Raw genomic sequence first — 17,554 nt, 5'->3', positions numbered from 1 at the left:
GAGGCACCTCTAACTTTTCAGAGTTGTGGAATATCACTTGCTTTAACGGTGAAGGAAAACATCGTGAGGAAACCTGCATGCCTGAGAGTTCTTCACAATGTTCGCAAAGGTGTGTGAACTTGGCTGAATTTAGCAAGCTTGGTGGACTATCACCTAAACCGTTTCTATTCGGAGAGTATAGGTACCTGTGCACAGTTGTAAGTCTGCAGATGGATTGACCTTGATTGACGATGGTAATAATCCTAACATATCCCTAAGTACTCCAAAATCCGCTTTTTATTCTTTTTCAAGCCTAATGTTGATTGTGATGAGGTATTAGGAAACTAAATGTAATATTTCAGGTCAAACAACTTGTGCCAATGAAAAAGCCGGCAAGAAACTCAGCAGTTGCTCGTTTTATATTGTATAAAAAATTATACGTAGTCTCCAAGAGATCTGCCATTTAAGGGCAAGCGCCAGCGCGCGATTTTTTCCACAAAATTGTGACATATGGAAATTGTATGAAGTCGTACGCACTCGCGAAAACCAGGAATTGAACCCAGGAACTTGATAAAGAGGTCAAAAAGGGGCCGGGCATGGCTGGTTTACAATGGGTCGTCAAAACGGGTGCTCCTAACTTTTCTTGTTTACTTAAAATATTGGTTTGTTTTGTTTGTGACCAATACCCGACCTAACCATGTTTTTAGCATTATTTGCTTTGTTATTCGTTGAGAATGATTTTCAATCTAAAACTCCATGAATATTCATGCCATCTTGGATATTACTGACTGTATTGTGCCACCGTTCAGCAACCATTACAGTTCGGAAAATTTATTACATCAGGGATTTGAGGATCTCCCTCGCGCAGTGGTAAGAGCACTGTGGTCGTATTAGTGGGAAGTCCCGGGTTCGATTCTATATCGAATTTCTAAATTTCTGGTCTGGTCTGGTGGGAGGCTTTGAAATACGAAAGTGTGTCAGTCTGTCTGTTTGTTAGTTTTTGACGGCCCAAGAGGCCAATACCGATTTTGATGAAATTTGATATAGAGTAAGCTTACATCCCGAGGACGGACATAGGCTACATTTTATCCCAGGAAATCAAAAATTTCCTACGGGGTTTTCAAAGAACCATCTGTTTAACCGATTTGTATGAGTTTTGGTACAGAGGTGGCTTGCGTCCAGGAAATTGCCATAGGAAACTTTTTATCCCGGTAAATCAAAGGACCCAGGGATTTTTAAAAGTCCTAAATCCACGCGGACGAAGTCGCGGGCATCGTCTAGTATAGCATAAAAGAGTGGTGAACTGTATGATCGCTAAGCTGCGCCATTATTACTGCGGTATTGTGTTTATTTAGACCGCTGGCATTTGAGATAATAGAATATTAAATTACCCTAACCTATCCCGTGACAGCTTAATGCTATGCTGAAGGAAACAGCCGCGGGGGGCATTCGAATTACGAGCTAAAGTCAGCTTAGCTGGTACTCATACAGTGATTATGAAACTATGATTCTCAGGTTAATACCTAGTGTGTTTTAGGGTGGACCATTTTACAAATAGCATGTGAAAAGTCATGTGAAAAGCGATTTCATATGTAACACTTGCTATTTTAGTTAAAGTAGCCTGTCAATATACACGAAGCAAAAGTCTTACTTTGAAAATTTGATCACATTTAATCCCGCTTTATTGTCACGTTACGGCTATTGACCCGAGCTAAAGAGCGCACGAGTGAAAACATCCCGCATATTAGAAAAAGAAAATATCTAGTTCAATTAATGCAGATTGTGGTAAACAATCCTTCGCTACGTTTCACGAAAAAATCACTTTTCATGAAAATTAACCTGCAAATATTGATCTTCATGATAATTATTATTTAAATTAATAAAACCTAGTTTTATGAGTGCAAAAATTAAAAAGTTAACTTCCGTGAAAAATCGCCTGTGAAATCGACGTGAAGAAAAATAATAAAATTTCACCAAATGATTTAAAAGTAGCAATCATGGTACATCGCTAGTGTATTGCTTGATTATGTGCCTAGTGATTTATAGGCATAAGGTAATACGAAGCAACGATTGTTTCTTACTTGAATGAATATACATTAATTCATTATTTTCGGGAATTTCGTAGATGACTAGATGATATCGGCGAGTCCGTCCGTGTGGATTTATGTTTTTCAAAATCCCTTGGGAACTGTTTGATTTTCCGATACCAAAAGTAGTCTATATTATGAACCTTCTCGGAACGCAAGCTTTCTCTGTGCCTAATTTTGTCAAGATTGGATGAACGGGTGACCCGTGAAAGGCTAGCAGACAGACATACTTTTGCATTTATAATATTAGTTTGGATGTGGATATAGCATTGAAGATATAGAGCACTTAAAGAAACCCCTCCAGCGGATAAGATGCCAATCTGAATTTATATAGCCCACTATAATACTTTTACTTCCAAATAAAAGGGAATAGTCGAAGTTTACGACTGTTTGACTTGAGTCGGAACAATTGGTTCGCTTCGGATTTCCCCTGACACTCGTTTGGTTTTCATAATCACTTGACGGACCTCTAGTTTTGCACCATTGATATAGGTACCAAATCAAAGACATTTACATACTTATTTATTCTATCATCGAATATAACAGCAAAAAGCACAGCAAAAGTTCGCAAAAAATCGCGGTTGCCATAGTGAAAGTTATAGTGATCATCATCATCATCATCATATCATCATAATCAACCCATCACCGGCACACTACTAAGCACGGGTCTCTTCTCAGAATGAGAAGGGTTTAGGCCATAATCTATCACGCTGGCCAAGTGCGATTTGGTAGATTTCACACACCTTTGAAAACCTTATGGAGAAGTCTCACGCATGCAACTTTTTCATGATATTTTCCTTCACCGTTAAAGCAAGTGACATTTAATTGCTTAACACGACACACGGCTTCGAAATTTACGTGCCCTGGATCGAATCTCCGACCATATGAATAGGAGGCGGACGTCAGGCTATATTTGACAAGTCATTACATTATGGTCCACTTCAGTAATAATATGTATATCACGTATGCATCATGTAATCGCCTCACTCGAGCTAATAGGACATAATAGGACACTGTCCGGATGTTTTCCTGTCTTATTGACATCAAACAATGGACAGGTTAATAGGCAATTACAGCGGATTAACTAAGTGCATTAGGTTTAAGGTAAGCTGATGTGGAACATGGTTATGGCATTAAGCCATGACGATTTCGAAAAGGTCTTTGGCCTTTCTGTTTTCCTAGTTTGTACCTACGAGATTGTTCAGTTCCAATAAGAGACAGCAGCTTCTAAACTAATGGGTTTATCAAGGCTTAATATCAATAGCCTGCTATAAGGTTTGTTACGTAATTCTAAAATCACTACATATTAGTCCAGAATTAATGATCTTCATATAGTGAAAAAAAAAACTCTTGTCTTGTTCATTTTGTACTTGGTCGCACTTAAAACTAACGGAATAGTTTGCGGTGTAGTATTCCATGCCTTGCAAAACACTTAAACCATTGGTTTGTACCTGATCTCTCCCCGATCGTGTCGGATTGCTGTTCCGTCGGATTTTTAGTGTGAGGGAATAGATAGGGCGCTTTGATGGTGTGTTTTTATCAAGAAAAACATTTAATTATCATGCAGGCAGTGCTTCTAATTCCATTTTTTACGCATTGTACGTACAACTCTAAAACTAGTGACTATAGGTTCATTTCACTAAAACATTATAAAATAGAAACTCCCGGAAGTTATCAAAGTTTTCGAGACGTACCAAAGTACCAAAAGTATAGAAGTTGGATAAATCGTGACCTGTAGAATGATCGTGATGGAGTCACAAATGTACGGACATACATACATACATACTACAGAGCTAGGTACTGTTTGATTGACGGACAATAGATTAAACATTGAAGAGAGAAACTTAGTATTTGTACGATAATAATGTTTCTATTAGATAGGGATTACAAACTAAGCGAGAAGCGCACAGTCTCACAATATCAGTCCCGTTGAAACCACGATCCAAACAACGAGGTTGGAATATTGAGAAAACATAACATTATCTAAATCGAGTCGTAAAACCAAAGTTAGGAGAAACTAAAATTTATTTATTTTCACAGATTGAGAAAATACAGGTACCTACGTTGGTGTTAAATTAATAATAAATTTAATAAGTAGCACTTCAACAAGAAACAAGTTTTTCTCATAATCTGTTTGAATTCTTCTCGTACAGATCTTCTCATTTCCGATTTAATCACGTAGGTAGAGAAACTCCAACTATAGCTCTTTCCATCGCCTGCTGAGTAACTCTGAGCTTTCTTATGAGGCCCATAGTTAGCGTCCATGTCTCGGGTCCATATTATGTCAGCACTGGCAACACACACTGTTCGAAGACTTTGGTCTTCAAGCACTTAGGAATTTTGAACGAGAAGACATCTCAAAGCTTCCCAAACGCTGCCCAGCCACGTTGGATTCGGAGTTGGGACGATTATAGTTATGAAAATATCCAAACCCAGATTTATTGGCTTTAGATAAAGCTCCCACCGAAAGTATTTATGGCTTAGAGCTTTTATGAGTCTAATTAAAGGCCCATACATTGGACCGCGGATGGGCGTAGCAACACGAGTCAAATTTTAGAAATGCCCATTTAGATATTGATAACGACGGGTGTTTGTGGGATGGTTCCATCTCTGATGGTTTGTAATATTTAATGGTCGGGAGGATTTATTTTGTATTTTCACTAATTAGGGCTACTGAGTCTGTCTGTTTATGAAACAATATAATTACATTTTGTGATTCGATGTCCTGATCGTCGCGTAAATTCTAAAACCACGTACATTTCGAAGCCATTTGACAGATACATCGTTTTATCAAATAACACAGACTTCTGGAAATTTGAACAAAGTAAGTTTTATTAGCTCTCTTATTTAATAGCTAATTTTGACTTACGTGGTGCTAAAACTAAAAGCGACGATATTTTGTGGTTGAATTAATTTATCTAAAAATATCACGCAAAAGATAACGCTTTTCATGCACAAGGAAAGTCTTTCAATATCGCCTTATAAGCGAATAAAGAAAAACAAAATATATTGTAATATTGTTCTCTAGTCAAAATTATAACACTCAGAAATTAGAAATACCATTAGCATAAGAACGGTTTGTTTCTTTTTATGTAGATCATGAAGTACCTATCTAATTTCGTGTATTCCTTAATTACTAGTGTACTTAATATTAAAAGAAAAAAAAGAGATAGAGAAAGTATAGGTAGACACTATTCTGTAATGTTATTAGTTGGTAAAACTTTATGATACTACAGCTAAGGTCTATGAGTTTTTTTTCTCAGGCCACTAGCGGCGCCTGCGGCTGCCACATGGGTTCTTAATGACTCTATTAAAGAGATTAATTGACCTATCCCCTAAAAAATATCTCTGCCTTTTTCATTCCGTACAAATTTAATTAATGCTGATACAGATCTGTGAGACGTTGAGGGTTATGTTATAAAATACAATTTGTTTATGAGAAATTTGATACGTTAATTCGACTATGGTATTTTTTTCAACAATTATTACTTTTTAAAGTTCCACCTGCTTGAGGTTGTTATTTTTTATCTAAAGATGAATATTCTTTATTAAGAATTTCTATTTTTTTTTTACAGGTTTTACTCTTTATTAAACGTTGATGCTGATGATTTCATTTGAGAATTTCATTTTATTTATTGCATTTTTGTATAAATAGTATGCCAACTGTCATAATATTATCGTGGTTTCATCTTTTAGTCATTAATCTGAACTTCTGAATTAATTCTATCTATTCTTTCACTACTTTGCCAGATTTGGTGTCAAAAATAGACAACGTATTTTTACACATAATATTATACACCTAAATATTAGATATAAAATTTAATTTAGTATGATACTAAAAGGTTGATCTACTTACTTTTGGTCAGTTACTTTATTGAAATTGAAGCTTTTACTTTCGGATTAGATAAACAATCCCCGTTAGATCCAAGTCTGGTTTACACTGGTCATGCGACCATTTAATATTATTATCTTGAATCTAATCAGTCCGCACAACTAGAGAGTTCCCTCTCACAGTCCCTCTTTCTGCGTGAGTTGCGATGCAATACGCAGCTTCCCACTGAGCATCGATCATACGCGTAACTGCCTGCATGGGCACCTAATCTGGTATAAAAATAGTCAAAGTCCATATTGCAACTAAAACCTTTTACCTAAATTCAAAGATCTAAATACTATTTCAATAGTACGAAAACTTTGCTTTAGTCGAATATGACCTGCTGCCGGAAGTTAGCAGGTCATTATTGGTCCCGATGAGGTTTTAGATTTAATTTAAATTATTTTAGTTTTAAGTTCATTTTGTAGAATTGTTAATTATTATAATTAATACTTACCCATTTGATAAAAAATAAAAAATTTCAACTGTCTTTTTCCAAAATCGCCAAAACTATCTCTAAAATGTATCAATAACATAGAATAATAGAATTCATCAGCACGCAAGAGCTCTATTTTATTATTGATCTGCTGGCATATTATGTTTATGAAGACCAAAACTTCTTAGAGTTTAGACAAAAATTCATTACATATAAGTTTTTATTGCATTCTATTTGTTAAAATAATTTATTTATATATTTTTAAAAACATTAATAAGATTAAGATAATGTACCCAACATTATCTTAATCTTATTAATATTTTTAGTCTCATCAACATTATCATCTAATATTGGATAGAATTATTTAGATTAACTTAACTTAATGTAGATTTATCATCTAAATTATCCAAACTAAACTAGAATACATATAATTACACAAAATGTAGAGATTTGGTGTGGTGTACCAAAACTCATAACAGTGATTAAAACAAAAACTCGTTTTTTTATATTAGGTGTATCTTGAGATTCCGACAAGCTTTACAAAAGCTCCCGAAAAATTAATCCTACTTGGAAAAGGCTAGAAAGGAATTTTAATAACTACAACATAGCTCAAGATTGTAATAAATTGCCACACTTGTTTAACAGGATTCATTCCAATCATATAGAAATATCCTTTTTTATTAGAACAAGAAAATATTTCCAAAACCGGCAACTTGTTCCCAAGCTTCTGTCGCATCAACTCTACAATACAGAGAATTCTATGTAGAACCAGTGGCGTGCCGCCTGTCTGCAGGGAAGGACGTAGCTGCGTTCCCCTCGCACTCTCGCGTGCCATCGTACCTGAATACGATCTCCCAACGATTTGAATAAAAAAACTGCGAATTCACGAGCTGAAATTGAAATTTGAATTAGAAAAAATCATAAAACTCGTAATTTTCGAAAAAAAGTGAGATTTTCTGTCAAAAATTTTAAGATTTGTGATGAACGTGAAACCGCGTCGTATCCATTGTGTCTGAAAAGTTAGAGATTTTCCACTGAAAATTTTTGAGATTCAATTTTAATTCAGGGGTGAGATTTACGATATCGCAAATTTGGAGGATTTACGCAAGTAGGATGCGTTGTTAGTGCTTCCGCGAAATAAACCCTGTTTGCGAAAATGGTGACATTCCAAACTACATGATCTCAACGCAGCCATGATATTCAAAGGAGGAGTAGGGGGGAAACCTCCGGGGAAAAATTCCCCAGAGAAGAACCAAAAAGAAGAAAAGAAGGAGAAGAAGAAATGGGAGAAATGTGAAAGATGTCCAGGGGACCCGTGGCTGTACTGTGTTGTGTTATGGTGTGCGTGTGCCATGAGCCTGATCTCGAGCGGGTACAGCCTGTACAAGCAGCACGGTCTCCAGGACAGGCTGTCGCTGCTGGAGGAGCAGCACCTGGCGCTGCGCAGTGCGGTGCTGGAGCCGCAACAGCCGCTGGTGGAGAGGCTGCGGAGGGAGGTGCTGGCGCGGCCGCCGAGCTACTGGAGGCCGAGGCGGAGTATCCGGGACTATGGTGACTGCATTTGTCCATCAGGTAAGCCTTGTCGAATAAAGGAAACCGGTATAGATAATTTGCGAAAGTTAAGTTACCTAAGCTGACATATTTAACAAAAAAATTAAGTTGTGTGTTAAGGTCTATAAATCAGTTCCTCAGAAGTTATTTAGTAGTTTTTAACAAATGCAATAAAGATGATTTAGTTTTACTTAAAGTGTAGATAATACGTTAGTATTCAAAAACATGTTGAAATTCTATAACGACTTAGAGAAATAAGGTTTTAATTAATTATGTAAGATATAACTAGTTTGTTTGTATAATATTCCTATAATGTTTGTATCTACTTTTAAGGAACTTTAAACAGATGATGAATCTACTATAATAAATCTTTTAGAATCATCACCATTTTTGGGAAATTTGATTTACTTAAAAATCGTGAAAACGTTAGAAGGGGTAAATCGCCGAAACATTTCTATATTCTTCAAAAATTGGTTAAAACTTTAAACTTCTTTTGTTTCATGAAATTTCAATACACTTTAATCACGTCTTGTATGTATAGTTGTAGCTACAACATTCAAAATATTAGTATCTAATAGTCCCGCCGTTGCTACTTAATTTGGTTTTACAAAATTTCTAACCTAATATAAATGAACTGAACTAAAATTGCTGCCGTCATTTTCACTTTATTCTGTGGGATAAATGACGGGACCATACTTAAACCTGACAATTTAGTTAGAGATGTGTTCAACTGAATACTTTATAAATAATTTGATGGTTTTAACAAAACATAACATAACAATCTATTGAATGTCGCAATTCAAGTATGAAAAATTTCTCCCGTGTTGACTAACTATCACGTCTCAATTGACCAGTTTCTAAACACAAATAAATAAATACGTCTGTCCCAATATTATCACTATCAATAAAACATAATAAGTGTCCATTGAACGCTCTACGCAAATACCTGCCACTGCTAAGTATATTCCAACTAAGGACGGACACAGACAAAAGACTGATATCGATCCCACAAAACTCCGAAAAATACTTACGTAAGATATTTTATTGAGTAGTTGAACACGAAGTTCTCTTTCCCATTTTAAAGCTTATTTTTCCTATTTGCTCTAGAGCCTAGATAGAAAGACAAAAGTATATTTACGAAAAAAATATTCTGAAAAAAGCAATTTCACTGTGACTTCGTCGCAAGCAGCTTATGTTTGGCAGAAATGGGTGATCGATATAATATTATATTTTGCAAAAATGTGTGACTACCTGACTATTTGCAATCTATTCTTACTCTACTTTGCGTTTTAAAAAATTCAAAAATATTTTTTTGTACTTAAGGTCAGATTAGAGCTCTTACGATATGCCAATGCTCTGTCACCGTTCAGTAAGCAAATTCTACTAAAAAGAGCCGTCCATCGTATGCAATAGGCCTAAGTAAGGTCCAAAGATAAATATTGGAGTTGGTTGGAACCGGACAAATTGAATCGACAAGCAAATACACCAGTATTTACCTCATCTCAATGCCACGGTAAATAACTATTAAAACCGATCAACTTTATCAATATTTGCCCGTTCGGTGAAAGCCTTTCATTTGGACGTGCTTGTTGAAAAGTCTGCTCGGATCTGTTTTTGTTCTCTTTCGCGTAATGCGGTGGGATATGTAGCGAATGCGAAGTTGATTTTTTAAAAAGCTTTCTGTGGTTTTTAAATGCGTCCGTGGAGTATCTTTTGTTGCTCCAAAACTTTATAAAAAGCTCGCAATTTTTTAAGCAGTTTAATGTTCCACTGCAGAAAACGCCTCTGCTAGAAAGATAATCCCACTTGAGGAAAGATTTATTCACGCTGCTCCAATGTAGGTTGGAGGTTAGGTACACAAACGAATACGATGCCAAAAATTCTTCCGACATATTGCTATGCAACCTGCATAAAATATAGCATTACCATGAATTTTTCGGGTAAGGAAAACAGTGTGGAATCTGGATAAGAAAAATGCTGGGATTATGTCAGGCATTAAAAGAAAACAGAGTCGCTATGATAGACAATTTAACGAAGCGTGGAAGTTTTAAGTTAAGTGTAGTAAGTAGTTAACGAGTAGGTGTCCAGCGTTCGAGAAGCTTTAAGATGTCTTCTTGTCCAAAATTCCTCAGTGCTTGAAGATCATTGTCTTCGAACAGTGCGTGTTGCCAGTAATTACATATAAATCCAAGACATGACCGCTAACAATGAGCCTCGTAGTAAAGACCAAATCGCTCATCTCAAAATAATAATTTTGATAAGACACAAGTTTTTTAAAATGTTAATCAATACGCGAAACAATATACGTGTATATATATTGAATTCATTGTTTTAGAAGTTATATTTGATCACACTACCTCAATGGCACTTTGCATTCACGCAGCGTCGGTGTTATTTATATCATTAATGATGGGACATGGGGCGCAATTGCCGGCTCCAAACACAATGCATGCCGATGAATAACTGTATTCATACGCGACGAATCGTAATTATTGGAATTTGACAAATGTGCTTTATTTTATAACGGTGCGAACAATTCTATTAAAATATTCTGCTAAAATATGTGCTTAAATCGTATCGATGACTTAGTTTATGGCACTAGCTATACTATACATGAAACTGCAAGCATATATCTATCGCCCGCTGAGTGACTTTATATAATCATAATAATTTACACTCTTATTTTTTACCTTCGATCAAAAACGTACCCTTACTTTCACCTCACTTCACAAGTTCAATAGCAAGAAGAACCCCATAGTATTGAAGGTGGGTCAAAAAGGCCGAAAAAAGCTATTAAATTTTTTCCGCCGCAATACCGAGTTAATCCGGGGTGAAAGCTGTCACTAACCCCATAGTTATCACAGCCGCCCGCAGGCTGATCGAAAAAATGATAAATCATCCCGGATGGTGCAAATACGGGGTGATACTTATTTTTAAGTTTTTATAAGGCCGGCTGCTAATGAAAAGTTTTTTTTACCCAACTACTGGCGTTCCTGGGATTAAAATTAGCGCATATCCATCTCCGAGATGCAAACTATCTCTGTACTGAATAGGTGAAGTCCGCGACTTTGTCCACGCATATTTAATTTGTCTTGAACTGATTGATTTCCAGGTCGAAAAATAGCCTATATCCGAGATGCAAGATATTTTTATTTTTTACTAGCCGATGCCCGCGACTTCGCCCGCGTGGATTTAGGTTTTTCGAAATCCCGTGGGAACTCTTTGATTTTCCGGGATAAAAAGTAGCCTATGTGCTAATCCAGAGTATAATCTATCTCCATTCTAAATTTCAGCCCAATCCGTCCAGTAGTTTTTGCGTGAAGGAGTAACAAACATACACACACACACACACACACACACACACACACACACACACACATACAAACTTTCGCCTTTATAATATTAGTGTGATGCCTTTACAACGCTTACAACAAACTTCAGCTGAGTGAATACGTGTTTTAGTATCCACCTTTTCACAATATCACTTAAAACTTATTTGATTTATGAAACTTGTAAAAGGACAAAATATTACAAGCGCCATCCAGCCCATTACTGTGGATTATAAGTAGTAATTAACTAGCTCTTTAAAACGCTTTGTGTCTGAGCCTGCCTACAATCCCGATCAACCTGCGGCTAATTCTAAGAGCTAAATCGTGTAGTTAACAGGCACCTTTAACTCCCCTTAATACAGAAATGCCTTTTTTACTGCGGCTTACTTTAATGCTGTGTTTATTGGACGCCTCCTTGAGTGGTCGGGTTTAAGACGCTCCAAGTTTCGAATGGCCTCGAGCATTTGGTTCCCTCTCGCCCCTCTACACCTCGACATTAATTTACTTTAATTTTTACCGCCATCTAGTGGCGGTAAACTGTACTACGGCTACAGGTCAACCAAATTAACAACCTCAACATTGGCGAAAAAAGAAACGACATAGCACCGATGCGCTTAGCTTTTTAGGGTTCCGTGCCTCAAAAGGAAAAACGGAACCCTTCTGGGAACACTTTGTTGTCTGACCGTCTGTCTATCTGTTTGTGTGTCCGTTTGTCGTGTCTGTCAAGAAAATCCATAGGGTACTTCCCGTAGATCTAAAATCATGAAATTGGGCTGGTAGGTAGGTCTTATAGTACAAGTATAAAGGAATAAATCCGAAAACCTTGAATTTGAGGTTACATCACAAAAAAAATATTCATTCAAAATTCCAAATTTCATGATTCTAGGTCGACAGGAAGTACCCCATAGGTTTTCTTGACAGACACGACGGACGGACGGACAGATAGACAACAAAGTGATCCTTTATGGGTTCCGTTTTTTCTTAACCCTAAAAATAGATAAAAAACTTAAAAACCACCAACACTAAATAGTAAAAGCAATTTAATTTACTATCCAAAAAATGATACTATAGAACTACATTTTACTCTAATATGTTCGATAAAAATTAAATTATTTTTTATTTTTTAGTATTGGTGGGGGTTTTTTTTTATTATGCATAATAGTGATTGATTTATTATGCAAAATTGAAAAAAATACCCGAGTACGGGACCCTCGGTGCGCGAGTCTGACTCGCACTCGGTTGGTTTTTTTTCCATAGAGCAAAAGCGTGTTAGAAGCGGCAATGGAGAAAATTTAATGTGTGTTGATATCGTAAAAGACCTGAATTAATATTTTTTATTCAATTATAAATTAGCACTTGTTTGCTATCTCACCTGGTAAATAGCAGTAGGTAGTAAGTGACGATGTGAAGCGTACTTTGACTTTACTAAGACTACATTCAGAGTCAATATTGAATCGTGCTATAATGTATAAAATTTAAGAAAGTGCTTGCCATTTAAGTTTTATCCGTCAATTGATATTTGAAAAAACCGGCCAAGTGTGAGTCAGACTCACGCACTTAGGGTTCCGTACTCGGGTATTTTTTCCAACATTTTGCACGATATATCAAAAACTGTTATTCATAAAAATATGTTTTATAATTTACAGGTAAAGCCCTTTCATATGATACCCCACTTGGTATAGTTACCTTAATTTGAAAATCAAAGCACATTTAATTTTTTTTCAAACGATGTAACCAAATTTGGGGTTTTCAGATTTATTCCTGTACTTGTGTTATAAGACCTACCTACCTGCCAAGTTTCATGTCTCTAGGTCAACGGGAAGTACCCTATAGGTTTCTTGACAGACACGACGGACAGACGGACAGACGGACAGATGGACAGACAGACAACAAAGAGATCCTATAAGGGTTCCGTTTTTCCTTTTAAGGTCCGCAACCCTAGAAAGGGTAAAGGATAATAATATGTAAACCAGTGTCCTACCCGTTCAGAGTTCAGACCTGAGCCAATTTGGAAATTGTAAAATACTGACTCGATCGGGGGCTTGATATCGAACCCAGGACCTCCCACTTAAATGCAATAGGTATATAAATAAGATCATGTTAACAAACTGGATTAATTGAATTTATACACAAGGATGGTTGGTGAGAAATAAAAATGGTTTTGTAGGGGTAATAAAAAGTATATATTTTTTATTATTAAATTTATGAATGAATAAAATATATGAAAATAGAATATGTTTGGTATTATAAAAGTGAGGCAGTATTAGTGATTTTCATCAGTTTATTTTAACACAGAAAATTATTTAACTTGTTACTGAAAATTAAATCTGATTCAAAAAATTAATCAGTGATTTAGATATTTTTATTTTATTTTTAAATTTCACTCATAACTTTGACCACAGTGCCGAGTGAGAGTGCAGATTGTGAGTTATGAATAAATTTACAAAATACCTACACTTAAAAGAATTCAGAAGTCAATTTAGATGTGAAAGCCCTAAGGGCAACAATAATTTAGATAATTTTATAAGTTATTAAAATGTTCGCGTAGAAGCTTATCAAGAGTTTTGATCTTTTAAATAACCTAACTGCAATATTAATTTGATCAGAATGCACTTGATTTTGCAATCACTTAATCAAAATGGCGACCTAAACACAAAAGCGTTTAATAGTCATTCAGTCTCGAGTCGGAACGAGACTGGCTTAAAAATTATTATAATTTTTTTTTTTATAATTTAAACTTTAATTATTACATTTTAATATTACTTTTAATTTACGTAATTTAATTTGTGTAGAATTAATTATGGACATATAATTACTGTCTGAAATAAAATATTTTTATTTATTTATTTATTTAAAAACCGTCATGCAGCCGTATTTGTACAAATTGATTGAAGATGGCTGCCCGGAAGAGATCGTGTGACGTCGAATGGGTCAAATATCTGTTTCATTACTTTTATTTTAAAACTAGCTGATGCCCGCAGCTTCGCCCGCGTGGATTGGTCAGATCCCCTGCAGCATCAGGATTGAGGAGTTGGACTCCAAATTTTTTATGAAACAATGTCGCAAAGTTCCTCTATCGATTAAAAAAGAAATGACGCAAATCGGTTCAGAAATCTCGGAGATTTCGGTGTACATAGGTACAAAAACACAACTCCCTTTTTGAAAGTCGGTTAAAAAAGTAGCCTATTTTACGCCCTGGTCAATCCTCTACTTGCCTGTGAAAGTCCCGTCAAAATCGGTTCAGCCGTTCCAAAGATTAGCCTTTTCAAACAGACAGACAGACAGACAGACAGACAGACAGACAAAAATTTTAAAAACGTGTGATTCAGTTATGGTATCGTTCAAATAACCATATGAGCTTAATATGAGGTAGTTATTTCGAAATTACAGACAGACACTCCAATTTTATTTATTAGTATAGATATAGATAATTCTTGAGAAATAAATTTTGAAAAGCTAACAAACTGAAACAAAACTTTCCTGGCTTCTTCACGCCTCGTGAAATAACTCCTCGTTTGTTTGCAAGTAGGTAGGTAATAAATATATCGATTAAATTACAAAATCACCAAAGATGTATAGATAGATCCAATAAGAAAAAAACCGGTCAAGTGCGAGTCGGGGATAATATTAATCAAAACTATGTAATGTATTTACAGGTTTCCCTAAAATTTGCCTTAATAAGTAGGGCTATATATTTCGACATAATACTATGTACTATATACTAAGTACTAACTATTTCTGAAACCGGTAAAGAAGTTTTGCTTTAAATAAAAGTTGAAAAAACTATAACCCGACTACGGAAAAATGAGACAACTTGAACTCGACTTGGTACAAGTAAAATAAACTAAAAAGAAAGAAACAAGATAGGTGCTTAGTGCATCGTCTTGAGTAAGATTCAATACATCCATCTGGCCGATTTTTTTCGTATGAAATATAGCCTATGCCACCCGGGCCTTTACAACGAATCGATTGACACCTCATTCATCAAAATCGGCCCAATAGTTTAGGCGCTACGGTGGAACACACAGAATCTGGATACAAACATACATACATACATACATACATACATACATACATACATACATACATACACTACTAAAATCATAACCCTTCCTTTCGGCTTTGCCATAGTCGGGTAAAAAACGCTCAAGGTATTCTGTCTTTTTTATTTATTTGCCGCCTCTGCCACTTTCATAAGCTGCCGCGAAAACTCTGCGTCATCACTACATAGTATAAAACAAAGTCGCGTCTGTCAGTCCCTACGTATGCTTAGATTTGCAAACGCTGGCTATGAGATAGGTCAAAAAAAGGGTTCCGTTTTTCCATTTGAGGTACGTAACCCTAAAAATTTATGCCATCAAGAAATAATTAGTATTTTCAAATTTCAAAGGTAACTATTTATAACAAGTGGGGTATCATAATATTGTGAAAGGGCTTTACTACGTATATATTTTTATGCACAATAGTTTTTGATTTATCGTGTAAAATTTCGAAAAAATACCTGAGTACTGAACCCTCGGGGCGTGAGTAAACTACAACTAAAATAATAAAAGTAAACAAAGAATCTGTTGTTAGTAACCTACCTATGTACCTATCGTACAATTTGCAATATTATGAAGGTATATCGTACACGACAAATCGAGATGGCAATCGGGGTGGAGACACCCCGCACACCCGCACAGTCCCCGTACTAGCGAGCGGTGCGGGCGAGCGCAGGTGTGCGGGGCGTCCCCCCGCCTCATATTCCAATTGCCATCTCGACCTATCGCGAACTTTAGTCGGCGATAGGTCGAGGTAGGTAATTATAACTAGCATCAGGTCGACATGGCAATCGGGATGGGGACGTCCCACTCACCCGCACAGCCCTCGCGCTAACCCGGTGCGGGATAGCGCGGGTGATGTGCGGCTCATTATCCGATTGCCATGTCAACTTGTCGCGTACTATGGGGTGCTATTATAGGTACCTCTACCTACTTATAAATAAGTTTTGACCACTATTGTAATCTGTGTCGGTAGGTAGGTAGGTACTTAGTACTTACCTACTTACAGTATTTTGCCCAGCTGCTTACATGAATGACGAAACAAGGAATGGTGTGTGTTTATTCATTCATATTATAAAGAAGTAAAGTTTGTATGAAGTAATCTCTGGAACTACTGATCCAATTTTGAAAATTCTTTCATCAGTAGAAAGCTACCATTATTCCTGAGTGACATAGGCTGTACTTATTTATTTTCAAAAAAGCCGTAGGTACGAAGCCGGGGGCGCGACCGTTTATAGTAAGTAGTAGTACCTAGTTAGTCAGGAGTTTCAATGTTCCACTATGGGTGACGAGGTTTCGGATTCAATTCCAGGGATCGGGCCAAAAAATAGTGTGCCGCACAATATTTTTATGTAATAATAGTTATATGGGAAGATAAGTAGGTACTTACGCGATTTTCATGCTTTCAATCTTTTGTAGTTGGGATCGTTTTAGTCGAGATATTTTCGGCATCCTGATATTTGACTATAATACCTTCGTACCTACCTAACACAATTTAAAACAACGAAATAACTAAAAAACACTACTAAGTACCTATTTACTATGGAGTTCACTAATATTGGATGATAAAAGTTTCTTAAAACTAAAACAAATCATCCTTATTCAATAATTTATAAATAATAATTTCGCTACAATAAGATCACACAAAAAATATTTTTCGTAAATCGAGAGCGATTGGCGGGAAAAATTGCGCACATCCACCACGTCTGAAGGGCGCCTGCCGTATGCGTCGCGTCTCCCGCGCAGGGCCGACTAGGATTATTTGACCCAAATGTGAATTTTTCATAAAGAATGTCGAAATAGAATAAAATACGTTTCGAAAGTGTATCATATATATATTCCCTATTATTAAATGTAAGATTTACTTTCGTGGTTGCACAGGTAAAGAAGTTGATACACGATCTTAAATGAAGCTACTATTGTATCAGATTCGTGTATTTATCGTAATAAACGATTATTTAAATAAATAACTCTAAATAACTAAAGACCATTAACCAAACTATTGTACATATTTTTTTGAAAATTTTGTGATGTCATTTGTAGGACTAGATAGGTGTTGAATAACAATACTTTCAAAGGAATAATGTCGGCAGGCCCTTAAGCAGTGGGTTTAAGGTTGCCACAGTTCTCAGGGTTCTTATCGTCGATTTTATGATTTTGTTTAAAAAGCGACGAGGTGTTGTTAAAATTGTGCCTTTAGGGGACGATTATTATCTCTAGGGTGCTCTAGCTTTGATGTGTTTGAAGTTGTAAAAGTGTTG

The 17,554-nt window shown here is 36.0% G+C and overlaps 1 protein-coding gene across 1 annotated transcript in view; it reads left to right on the top strand.

Moving 5' to 3' along the window:
* The first annotated feature begins 7,157 nt into the window (after nt 1-7,157).
* The window catches only part of LOC123869064 (collagen alpha chain CG42342), a 255,617-nt gene continuing 245,220 nt past the window's right edge, over nt 7,158-17,554 (top strand). Inside the window, exon 1 of the mRNA XM_045911801.1 lies at nt 7,158-7,945. Within this exon, the coding sequence (XP_045767757.1) occupies nt 7,567-7,945 (379 nt within the window). The 5' untranslated portion in view covers nt 7,158-7,566. The remainder of the gene's footprint in view (nt 7,946-17,554) is intronic.

The sequence above is a fragment of the Maniola jurtina genome, chromosome 10, assembly GCF_905333055.1.
Source record: "Maniola jurtina chromosome 10, ilManJurt1.1, whole genome shotgun sequence".
NCBI lineage: Eukaryota > Metazoa > Arthropoda > Insecta > Lepidoptera > Nymphalidae > Maniola > Maniola jurtina.
This window is presented reverse-complemented; position numbering and strand designations above follow the sequence as displayed.